This window comes from Bos indicus x Bos taurus, chromosome X (genome assembly GCF_003369695.1).
Source record: "Bos indicus x Bos taurus breed Angus x Brahman F1 hybrid chromosome X, Bos_hybrid_MaternalHap_v2.0, whole genome shotgun sequence".
Classification (NCBI taxonomy): Eukaryota; Metazoa; Chordata; class Mammalia; order Artiodactyla; family Bovidae; genus Bos; species Bos indicus x Bos taurus.
The window spans coordinates 11484451-11497336 of record NC_040105.1 but is presented as its reverse complement, the minus strand read 5'-3'; the positions used below and the strand labels follow the sequence as shown (position 1 = coordinate 11497336).

General features: G+C 43.8%; 1 protein-coding gene across 7 annotated transcripts in view; it reads left to right on the top strand.

Annotated features, from left to right (window-relative positions):
* Positions 1-12886, top strand: part of GPM6B (glycoprotein M6B) — a 161616-nt gene that overhangs the window by 107756 nt on the left and 40974 nt on the right. The window contains exon 1 of one of the 7 annotated variants that reach the window (XM_027533088.1): positions 7292-7750. The exons of 3 other annotated variants lie outside the window; for them this stretch is intronic. In XM_027533088.1, coding sequence (XP_027388889.1) covers positions 7690-7750 — 61 coding nt within the window. In that variant the 5' untranslated portion in view covers positions 7292-7689. Of the gene's footprint in view, positions 1-7291; positions 7751-12886 lie in introns of those variants that run through there. 3 more of the 7 variants (XM_027533084.1, XM_027533082.1, XM_027533085.1) reach the window with 3 other exon arrangements.

Here is a 12886-nt window from a genome sequence, read left to right as displayed (position 1 = left end):
AGCGTGGCCTCTGACCAGCTCTGTGACCTTGACTGAGTCCTGTTGGCTTCCTTTGATCTCGGTTCCTCTGTCCAGGCAAGGGGGTAATTATGCCCACCTCCCAATGCCATCATGAAGGCAAGAATGAAAGAGCATGGGTTCAAGTTCCAGCAGCAATGTTGGTACAGAGGAGACCTCCCAGTCCCTGAGTTCTGGCCACTCTCCACCCCTTTTGAGCTGGTGTCACATCTCTGGGAGAAGGGGGGTATGGTGGCCTTCTGGACACGGTGCTACCTTGGTTCCACATCCACCCAGCTCTTTCGCTGTAGCTTTTAAAGGGAACTGGCCAAGTGTCCCTGGTAACTGGTGCTTCCAGTCTTATATGATGACTTGCTGATCATTGCAGAGGAGTGTATACAATGACTGGGCAAGAATAAGGTCTTCATGCTCCCAGAGTTCTCAAGTTTAAAGGGTTCCCATCAGCTTTTTCCCTACCCTGACAGACTCACCCCATAATTTGCCAAATTCTTCTGCTGAGAATTTTTGAAGCTTCGATGTCTTCAGATTTCATTTTGAATTTGAAAATGTCCAGCTTCCTTCCCACCAGTGTGGGAGGTGGGTAAAGGGAGGTGATGTGTCTTTCCATTGGAAATTGCTGTCCTTCGGAGCAGCTGCATTTATAACTGAGAGAGGGATGGTTCGAGGGAAGAATGGGAGGAAGAGGAAATGGGTAGATTGAACCCAGGAGGCCTTTCTGGAGGAGGGGGCTTTCAGCTGTGCCTTCCGGGAAAAGGGGAAGAGCTGGGGAGGCAGTGTGGGAGGGATTTTGGCAGATAATGCAGAGAAAAATCCCCCTCAGAGCACCCCCGACCCACCCAGCTTTGAGGTTGAGCTACCATCTCCCCCTGGGTAAGAGGACATCCTTGCCCCAGGGGTCTCTAGCTAGCAGAGAAGGGATGGCTCCATTGATCCCACAAATGCGATCTCAATAGTTGCAGGTCAGCAGTTACCAGAAGGGCTTGGGAGACCTGCCCGTGTTCATATTGGCTGGTCCATGCTTAGCGGACGAGTTAATTGGGGGCCCTCCCAGGGAGAGCCCATTGATGGTACGCCACTCTTAATGAGGAGACTCAGCTCCCCACGGGATGTGATAATTAATCAGGAAGCATATTGTTAGGGGATCAGCTGCCTTGTCTCCTCATGTATGCCTTGTGTACACAGGAAAAAGGAGAAACTTGCCCTTTTTCCATTGAAACTGGTTGAAAAGCTCATCATCTCGTCCTTGTGTATGGTTTGGCTTTCAGCGTGGTTCCAGGGTGTTGGGGTCCGTTCCTGTCCGGCATGATGAGAACCCCAGTGGGGATATTATTTATCTTTCTCGTTCAACTTCTGGTTGCAGATCTCCTGAAGTTTCAGCCCCATTCAGGACCCCAAACCATCTGCACTCAGAGCACACTGTTTTTCTGACTGAGACCAATCCCATCATACCTTCCCATCATTATGGATGACATCCTAGAAGAAGGGGCCAATGATCCCTCACTCCTAAGGCTGTGATGTGAACTATAAAAAGCAAGTAACAAATGGACCCTTCTCAGGGCCTTACGGGGGTGTCTTTGTAACCTCCCTGTCACCACTACCACCTCTTCTAAGACGAAATGCCTTCAATCTTAGAGAAACTATTCCCTCCACTTCCTCTTTGCTTACTCCCACGTCAGAGGGAGCAGTGTTCCATCCTCCTCTGCCTCTCCTGTGACCTCCATCCGTTGTTTCTCCACCTTCACTTGATTCTCCTTAAGTCTCTTTCAACCCCCTATCTTCTTTTCAGCCTTCGGGGACTCTCTTCCTCAGGGTGTTTCTCCCCCTTCATCTGCCTGCATCTTTCTCTCACCCTCCCCTCATGTTTCTTCAGAGAGCAGGCTGCCCCTGCTTCCTCTTCTTCATTCCACCGGACTGTTGTCTAAAGTGGGTGGGGGGTGGGGAGAGCCAGTGTCGGGGGAGCTGAACCCTTAACCTCTGGGATCTGGTGCTGGGTCCTGGGAGTGTCGTACTTGAGGTGAATTGTAGGTCACCCTGGTGGTGTCAGAGAATTCCTTGGTGGTGTGGGGAAGTCCACCCCCATCTCTCCCCACCCCACACACACACACAGATTGGTGACCAGAATGGTTAGAGACAAAGTAAGCCTGGAAAGACCATTCTTAACGGAATAGATCATAGAAGAACAATCAAAATGGTCTTAACAAGTGGAATACTGAACCCAGAGAAATAAACCTGGGCGCACAGCCCTATTACAAGATTACAATTTCAGCTGGACCACAAGAGCCTTGCATCTTGAGTTATAGTTGTGCTCAGACTTGGGAATTGCCATCTTCCCACCAAAACCCTTCTCATGGAAGTTTCTCGGGCTGTGTGGTGGCAAAGGGCCCACTCTGCTTGCCCCTTGGCTTCTTCCTTGCTCCTCCTGTACTATTCAACTCTGTCTGACACTGTTAGCTTGATGCCCTTCATGGGACCTTTTTCTCATCCCATCGTCCCACTTTGGCCTTATTCCCTGGCTTTTCTGATTTTTTCCTTCTTGGGCTCTTTGACCTCCCTTTCAAGTGTTTCCTTAACCTTTATATTTAAAAGTCAGTGTTCCTTAAAATTCAAATCTCAGTGTCGCTGGACTTTCTAATCTCCCCCTAGTCATTTGTTTGCTGTTCATTTAAGGTATGTTCTTTGAAGACCTACAGTTGAGGACTGTTCTAGGAGCCGGTGATACAACAGAGGACAAAGAGACAAAAATGTCTGTCCATAAAGGGCTTATATTCTAAGGGAAGAGAGGCAATAAATGGATGAGTGAACAGCTAGATCAGTGGTGGATTGTGGTTAAAGTCACAGTGAACAACCAAGGTTAAGAGACTGAGCCTGTCAGGGCTCCTCTTTGAGGCAAGAGAGTCAGGGAGGGTCCCCTGTGAAGGTACATTTGAGCACAGATGGACTTTGTGCATTCCCAAGGGTCCCTCTAGACCACAGCCTCCTAGATCCTCGTCTCTGGGAGCCCCCAGTCCACCAAAGCCACGTTCCCGATTGCCTCCTGGACAGCTTCCGCAGGCCATCTGGGGACCCCTGAAACCACAGACTGAGCTCTCATGCCAAACCTCTGCCTCCTCCTTTGTTTCCCCATTTGGTTCACAGCACTGCCAGCTCTTCACTCCCCCAAGCTAGAGACTCCAGACTTCCCTTCCCACCTTCTCCTTTTCTACTCCCCTGATCCAATCAGGCGTCATCAGGGTCCTTGCCTTCCTCCTCATGCCCTCATTCACACGCCCCTTCTCTCACCTGTACTCCCTCAGGATACTCCAAATGAGTTTGGCAGCCTCTAGGTTTGCCCTGTGCCATGCTGTCTTTCCCATTACCAACAGGACGACCTTCGGAATTCATGAGTTAGATCTGCTCTCAAGCCTTCCATCTCTACCTACCCACTGCCTCCAGGATTAGCAGGTGTTCAACCTCCCTGGATCCCACTCTGCTGGTTCAGCTGCCTCATTTCCCTCCCCACTCCCACACCCTATGCTCTGGCCCCTCTGTCAAGAAAATCATCTCCCCAACACTTTGAAAATACCCTTTCTCCTTTTGTATGCTTTTCAGAATTTCCTGGACTGATCTATCCCTGCCCCCGCCCCACCCCCTGCTTCCCTGCTCTTAGTCTTTTGCTCACCTACCTTGCAGGCTGGGAATCCCTGGTGGCTCATATGGTAAAGAATCCGCCTGCAATATAGGAGACCCAGGTTTGATCCCTTGGTCAGGATGATACCCTGGAGGAGGGCATGGTAACCCACTCCAGTAGTCTTGCCTGGAGAATCCCATGGATAGAGGAGCCTGGCAGGCTACAGTCCATGGGGTCGCAGAGTCGGACACAACTGAGCAACTAACACAACAACTCTGTAGGTTTTTAACCTTAGTGCAGTAGCCAACTCTGTTCTGTGAAGCTTTTCCCCATTCTCTTCCCCCACCTTGCCCTCCTCTCCTTTGTTGGGATACCATAGTGCTTGTATCAGATTGGACTCCCCTGGTTTAAGAAGGGTTCTCTGAATTCCATTAGCCTGCATTGTACCTGGTTGAACCATAAGAAACTCCTGTTCTTTTAGTCAATATCAGGAAGCTTGTATGGTTCAATCTACTGTATCCAGTTTATGTCAATACTTGTTATTCCTGTTTGGGCTTTGCTTTCAGAAATATTCATACCTTCCACCAGAATGCTTTAAAACAAGGGGCTCAGAATAATTTTCAGCTCTCAGAGATATTTTGCATCCTGTTCATTCTACATAGTCCATTTTTCTGGCCAAAAATGGATGTGAACTTCAGAAAAGTTCTCAGTGTATACTCCGCTTTCTTTCTGGCTATGAACAACTTTCCTGTCAAGTTTCTTCTGATTCACAAAATTCTTCTGGTTTGTCACAAACACCAGTGAGGATTTGAGGATGCTTAGAAAGTGATGCAATGGTAACTTCTAGAATTGTCATACTCATTTTCTCATGAAAAGAAAATGACAAAGTTTTGAACAAGGCAAAAGCAACGCATAGTCTATTTATAGTTTTTCAAGGTGAAAAAGAGATCAGACTGTCAACTGGAGAGTTTGTAAATATTTTGTCCAATGGCTATGATTTCCGTGACTCTGATACACAACTAGAGTGGCCCCTAAATTTAGAATGTCTTTTATATTCTGCCTGCCCACTTCCACCAACATTTTCAAATGCTCTTCTTAAGTAATAACCCCCCCAAATTATTCTGCCATTTCTATAATTGAATGATTTTGCTTTTGATTGAGTGATTGCACTTTTTAAATAAAACCCAATAATGTAGCTAATCACAGTTGTGCCCTTTTGTGCTGAATTGAATTTTGTTTGGGTATTAATTCTCTCTTGAACTGCTGAGGGAGAACAAGCCTGTCATGAAAGAACATTCGGCATCTTCCCCTCTGAATACACCTAAGCCATTTTTGAAAAATGTTTGCAGACCATCCTATGTGGACACATCATCACGTTTTCCTTTGTGGGTTAGTTACATCACATCCGTGTTTCTTTTTGCAAGTCTGAAATCTTAGGCTGCCATGCTTCTCAATCCTTCCACCATGAGACAATAAAGTTGTCTGGGGCCGGAATTCAAGGGACTGGCTAGTTGACTGTGGGCATGGTCTCCTAAGACAAGGCTGAAAGTGGAAAATGAGATGTACAAAATGAAAAATGTTGAAACAAGCTAAACTGGTTTTTAAAATCTTTTCTGGTTCAACTGGCCCGGAGGCATTGAATGTAGAAGTCTTCAGGGATTATCTCACATGAATGCATTAAAAGCTCAGGTTGTTAGAAGATTTTGATTCAGGATCTTATACCTTTTTTTGTTTTCAACAAACAGAGCAACAGACCTTCAAAACTTGGGAGAGGACTTTTTAGGAGATGGTGGCCTCCTCCTTGTCTTTATGTCTGCTTCTGAGATGTGTTCACCCCCAAACAACTAGCAGACTGTCTGAATCAGGAAACCCATCACCCTGTACTTATCGGTGGTCATGAATGTATTTAACTCAAGTTTCTAGAATTTTTTTTTAATTGAGGTACAACTGACATACAATATTATGTTAATTTTAGGTATACAGCATAGTGATTCAGTGTTTGCATACATGGCAAAATGCTCACCATGATATGTCTAGTTGCTGTCTGTCACCTTACAAAGTTAATACAATATTAATGACTGTATTTCCCATACTGTACATTACATCCCCACAAGTCACTCATTATTATAACTGAAAATGTTTACATCCTAATCTCCTTCACCCATTTCTCCCTCCTCCCCAAACCCTCTCCCCTCTGGAAGCCACCAGTCTTGTCTCTGTGAGTCTGGATTTTGCTTATTTGGTTTGGTTTGTTTGTTGGATTCCACATATAAGAGAAATCAGATGGTACAGTATCTGTCTTTCTCAGTCTGACTCACTTCACTTAGCGTCCATGGATGGACCTTGAGGGTGTTACACTGAATTTCTCTAAATCTTTTGAATAGGAGCAGTGAAGGTGAGCAGGTCAAACAAATGTTTAAAAATGGTGGAGAAATTAGTGATGTTTGGAACCATATAGCTTATAACTCTGATATATATGCTTAGATGGGTTGAGAACATTGGTTCAATAGTATCTGAGGATGCAAGGAGACTTGTGAGAGCAGTAGTCACAATCATTGTTTTTAAAATAGCCTTTCTGCTGAACAATTAGAACGTTCTTGAAAACAGTCTTTTGACTCCAAATGTGGGATTCTAAGGACTAAGGCTCCATACAGAAATAACCAGATCAAGAAGAAAAACCACTCTAGTTTGATTTTTTAACCAAGGAGTCAGCAAACTGTCAGCTAGATATACTTGTAGCATATTATGTTCCTTTTAAAATAAAGATGGATACTTTTTTATGAAATAGGTTTCAGCTGAAGTTTCTTACTATCTCATATGTTAGCTATAGATAAGGAAAAGGGTTCTGGGGCTGAATTGCTATACTGCTGTTGTTAAATCGGTGTTTAGGCCCTCCTCCTCCTTCTGTCCTTTTTCTCCCCTCTTTGATATGTTCAGGTCAATCTAGCTAGCTTGCTAGAGGTTGTGTGAAAGACACATTTTAAAAAATTGGAAGTGTGGTTGATTTACAGTGTTGTTAATAGTTTCAGGTGTATAGGACAGAGATTCAGAAGATATTCATATATGCATATCTGTCCTTTTTCTGATTCCTTTCCATTGTAGATACTTACAAGATATTGAGTATAGTTCCATGTGCTAGCAAGTAAGGCCTTGTTGTTTATCTATTTCATACATGGTAGTGTGTATAATCTCAAACTCCTAATTTACCCCTTCCCTCCCCTTTTGCCTTTGGTAACATTAAGTTTGCTTTCTTCCGTCAGTCCATGGGTCTCCTTTTGTACATGGTAACTGGTATCATTTTTGTTTGATTTTTACATTCCACATATAAGTGATGTCATATGGCATTTTGTCTTTTTCTGGAAAAACACATATTAAAGGAAGAAAAAGAAAACGGAGACCCCGGGCAAATCTTTTACCTGGATCCTAGGGTCTAGGGTCAAGGGTAAAGGAAATAAAACAAACTGATGCTGTGTCCAGGGGTCCCAGGGGAAGGTGAGAGTTCCCTTGTGGGAAGAAATGAGGCTTTCTGCAGAAACACACAGGGGCCGGCGGCGGAGCGCCGAGTCACGTGGTGGGAGGGGGCTCTCTTCTCTCTCACAGCCCCTGCTCTGATGTCACGAATCTATTCTTTCCTGGGAGAATTAATTAGCATTCGTCGGGTGCAGTTGGCGAGGAGGAAGGAGGGAGCTGGAGCGCGCGTGTAGGCAGGCGAGCCAGAGGCGCAGCGCGGTCTGTGGGGCGCGGGGGGTGCCCCCCCGGGAGCCGCATCGGGGACTTGGGCAGCGGCGAGCAGGGGTGGCGGTGTTATAACCGGGATCCTCCGTGACGTATGGCTGCCGGCCCCTTGGCAGCTGTCTTTCTGGACCAGTAGGCGGAGGGGGATTGACGCCGCCGGAGACTTTTGCATCTTGGAAGGGACTGTAATCTTCTGGAGTGAAGAACCGAAGCTCTCCATCACCCGGGTGTAAATAAGAGCCGGAGGGGAGAGCAAAAGAAAAGGAAGAGGAGGGGGAGACGTGGGTGTCGGGGGCGGGGGAGCGGGCAAAGCATTTTTGGTGGATGGTATGAAGCCAGCCATGGAAACTGCAGCGGAGGAGAATACTGAACAGAGCCGAGAAAGAAAAGGTACCCTGGGCTCTGAGAAGAGCCCGTGTAAAGCTTTTCACTGCGGGGGGAGTGGCTAGAAAGGGGCAGCTGGATTTGTGTCTCTGAAACTATCCGGATGGCCTGGTCTGGCTCTTAGGGTGGTTTTCTCCTAGAGGCTGGTGTTAAATGAATAGAGAGCAGCCTCTTTTGAGTGCATCACTCGTCCAAATCTTTCTCCCAAACGTGGTATTGCACGGAAGGAGGTCCACAATCTGTCACCTTGGGAAGCTGGGTTGGGGAAATTGTCTGTTTTAATTACTATAATGAGCCCTAACTGAGATCCTAGGCTCGGCAAGTTATATTCCGGGGACATGGAATGCATTGTCTGTTAGTAATGCAGAGGGGAAACGGGAGGGACACGCGTATCAAAATACGCTTTGGTTCTGCTGATGCTGTACTGATTTTGGACATGCTCTAATTTTTGTATTTAATACAATTTCTATTTCTGTGTATCAGACCCTAACTCTGATGTGTAATAACCATTTACAGTTGGAGCTTGAGAGAGAAAACATCAGCTCTGTGGGCTAGTACTGATGGAAGACGGTTGCGGGGTGGTGGTGGGGGGGGGGCGTGGGTGGGTGGGGAGGTTAGTCTTTTGCTGTTTCTGACTTGGAGATCTCCAACAGGAAAATCCACACAGGTCCTGTTCTTCAAAGGGCATCTGAGAACACATCCCAATCTTGACTTTTGCGAGAAGTCAGTGTTTTGCGGTAGGAAGATGGCAGAAAATAGAGGCTAACATTAATCTCTCTTTTCCTAGATAATGACTGGTTTAGGTTCACTACCTCACAGAATCAGCTCAGGCCCTGTGAGGTGAAGAGCATCTCACTGCATTGTAATTTCCTCCTTCACCCTAAGTTACTGTCCTAAAGGCACCAGAACACGTTCGGTACCTGCAGTGGCTCTTATAGCAAAAGCTCCCCATGCTAGGGTTGTTTCTCCTGACCCTGACATCCACTAATAGTCACTAAACAATAGTCAGTCTCCCGGATAGAGATACAGGTACATTTTACATAAGCCTATGTAGGTTGATCCATCTGAAATTCCTGATAGTCAACCATTTTGCATCTGCAAAAACAGCAATTTCGAGAATTTCACTGTGCTAGCATGCTTGGGTAGAACAGTCCTTGAATAACATTCTCCCCTAAACTGAGCAATTTCACTTTTTAAATTAATTGCTTTTCAAAGTATGATAAAATATGCAGAGAACAAAATGTGCCTTTTGAACCATTCTTAGATGGATAATTCGGTGGAATTAAGTACATAGCATTTAGATTTCTGCAATTGATAGTTGAGCTTAATTGCTGCGGCAAACCTACTGCCCCCCCCAAACAACAGCAAAAGCCAGCCCCCATATCCCCCTGCCTTTTCTTATATGTATACATTTGTTCATTTATATGAATGACCAAATAGCAGTAAGAGAAGCTTGCGGGAATATTTGTAAAGCTGAGGAACTGAGATAAAAGTTGAAAGATTGATTTCCATGACAAATAGAGACAAAGCTTGGGAGATGTAATCACGCAATAACAGCATTGTTGTGAAGAAGCCAATCACAGTTGTAGCAATCTTCCCCCAAATAGATGCTTAGAACACACTTTGTATTAATATGCAGCTGAAAGCACTTTTGGTCTCCACAGAAGCAAGAACAGGGCATAAAACCAATGTAGAATCCTTACTACCTAACTCTGGTTCTCACCATTGTTTATCTTCTGGAGTGCTATTAATTCATATCCATTAAATATTTATTATTTAATACCAAAAATCTACAGCTGCTACTCCATCCCTGGCAGTCTGTATATGAAAACTCATTAGTGAGGGTTCCAGAGACAAAATTAGAAGCAAAAGATAATTTCTGGAGGAACTTTAAAAATTACCAAAATGGATAAACACTAGCTGTTGAGTAGTCCAGATGTCCCAAGTTACTGCAAGACACGGTCACACGTATAGCTTATACTCGAGTAAGAACATGGGCCCGGGATTGGATTTTGAGCACAGCAACAGGGGTCGCGCTTGCCCTTAACCCACCAGGAGTGTTGATCTGGACGGCAGCCTGCCTGCTGAGCTTGGTTTAAATGAACAAGTTCATCTGCCAGCCAGGCAGGGTCAAAGCTTCCACGAGTGTGTCTTTGTAGTGTGCCCAGTTTGCTCTCCCATCGTAGTCCAAGGCACATACAGAGGCATAAAATGATAAACATGTTTGGACATGCTCGCCACTCCAGGATTCCTTCAGACTTAATTTTAAATTTATAAAATCAGTGTTCACTTAAATTAATATTTACAAGTTTGACACAGAGAATGCATTATATAATTCTTGAGCAGGTGGATCTGGGGGGATGGGGTGGTTTCCTTTAAGCCTGTCACCAAAGGATTTATTTTAGTAAATTGAATCCTCTACATTTTGTCACTTCCCACAGAGCGTTTTATGCACATGTATTTTTCCCCCTCTATTCTTCCTTTCCCAGTTGTTTTCATTGTCGGTGGTACGGGCGATACTTATCTGAATTTGGAGTATTATTGCCCAGTGGCTAAAACCCAGTAGCTTGTGGATTAATGGCTTTAGATAATTATTAATAATGTTTACTAAGAATACAAGTTATTATAAACTGATCTCAGCTTTTCCAGACAGTCTCACTTCTCAGAGTTTTAGCAGGACAAAGAAAGCTGTTTCTTTAAACTCAATCAGAATGACTTTGTTCCTGTTGTAAACAAAGATAATCCAAGTCCTTAAAAAAAAAAAAAAAAAAAGCGTATGTGTTTTGAAACAGTCTCCTAGCTTTTGTCATGGAACCCTACTGGATGCTTAAAATTCACAAGAAGTAATTTAGCCTTTATTCAGGAATTTTTACAGAAAGCAAGAGGTTTTCTCAGAAGGATGTAAACAAAAAAAGCCAAATTATTACCAATGACAGTTTTTAAATCGGAAGCATTAAATTAAATCAAAGTGTTGGGGATTCAGTAAGCAGATTCACTGAAATAGAATAAGTGGAGGAAATGAAGACAGAATAAAAGCAACTAGATCATGAGACTCGATAATAAAGAGATGAGAGTGAGGTTTCTATTTATTTCTGTGGAGTATTACTTGATGTCAATTCATTTGTGAAAAACCAATGCATCTAGACTCACTGGGAGGGTGTAATCTAGGCGCAGAAAAAACAATGGAATCACTTGCTCTATTGGATGGGAAAAAAACCCTAAGTATCTGTTAGGAAAATTATTTTTATTACATGTAGGAAATTGGAGTCTACTGAAGCAATTGTAGTCAGGCTAGTTAAGCTCCTGTGAATCATTGCTCAACTACATTTCAGAACTCCAGGTGTCAAATTAAATTTCTAAGCACATAAAAAGAAAAATGTAGAAAATCAGGAATAATGTGTAATTTAAAATGAATTGCAGGCCATAGTCAACATAAGAAATGAATGTGAATGGTTGATATAATTAGAAAATGAACACATCCATTTAAATCTTTTTAATCAAATAGGTATAATTTCTTAGGTTTTTATTTTTTTTTAAAAAATTGAGTGAAAGACGTGCACTTCTGGCCAAAAAAAAATTTATTTGTATTGTTTTTGTTTAGGAAGGAAAGCACTTCTCTAGAATATCTGACCTGTAGGCTAAAAACCCAGAGGGACACATTTAGCACATTACACTCATCCTGGTGATCTGGGAGTTATTTGATGTTGAGATTTTTATTGACATTTTCTGACTTGATTACGTACATATGATACGGAGAAAGTTGTAGATGCAGTTTTTTCCTATAAGGATCTTCCAAGGAGGACATTTGAAGGGAGTGTATCTGGGGATGAGACTGTAGAGAAAAGCAGGGCCGGCCAGACGGTGCTGGACATATGTGGCAGGTATGATACAGCTTGCTTTTATTTTTTTTAGAAAATTTAAATGTGGAGAAGATCTCAGCAAGCCAGTTGGTACCTCTCTTCCTTTGATACGATCATTTCCTGTCAAAGATTTGGCCTTGCTCATTCATTAGACAAAGAATTTGGACTCCTTTCTGGAGACGGAGATTTACCTTCCTTGGAAGTGAGCGGAAATCCTGAATTCCGATTGTAATGTTAAAAAACATCGTCTCTCCCTGTTATCTGGGAGTACATGCCAATGTAAACAGTCTTCATAACATGACTTATTAGCTTCGCTGTATCTGGGAACCCATGACGTAACCAGTGTCCCCATGACATACGTTTCCCCTCACTGGGGCTGGTGATCAATCGGCCTGTTCTGAGATACTCCCTTGCTTGTTTCTCCTTGAGACCCAGTGTCCGTCCATGTGAGATGGTTGGCCAGGGATAGGATGGCTGTGGGGTGGATGGAGGAAGAAGGTGGCTTTTAAGAGCGGGAAGCCAGACTCCCACCTTCACAAATGTACCTGGTTGTGCATCCTTTGGTTCATTTCTTTATTCATTTAATAATGCTCATCTCGGAAGCATCACCCTTCTTCTGCCCTGTCAGCTCCTGTCATAGGAGCAGAAGGTGCCAACTCATCATAGGAACCATTCTGTAGAGTATAATCGTGCTTTTTACAGTACTCTTGCTGATTGGTGGCAGATTAAATCTCAGAGGATGATGTCCAAGAGGAGAATTTTGATCCTTGGCCAGCCCAGAGAAAGTATAATAGAGAAAATAAAATATTTTCCTATTTTGTAGACTCATTTGATGAATTGCATTAATTTTTTTTTTTTTTTTGTATTTCACGCCTGACTGACTGTCTTTGAGATCAGGGATCAGTGCACTTGATCTGTAATGGGCCCGAGAGTAAATATTTAGGCCCAGTGGGCCATGTAGTGTTGTAACTACTCAACGCTTCCAGGTAGTGTGAAACAGCCACAGATAGTGGATAAGCGCATAGGTGTGGCTGTGTTGCAGTAAAACTTCATTTGCAAAACCAGGTGGCCATCACTGGCTGACCCCTTCTATATCCTGTAGTGTTGTTAGAGCGTCCTTTAATATTTTAAACTCTGCTTGAGAATGGAGGATGACAGACATAGCTTTCAGAGACCTGGCCCACTGAGTATGGTTTATTTATTTATTTTTATTTAGGAAGCTTAATCTTTGTTATTTAGTTGCTTCCAGTGATAATTTCCTAGATGGCAGAAAGCACACCAG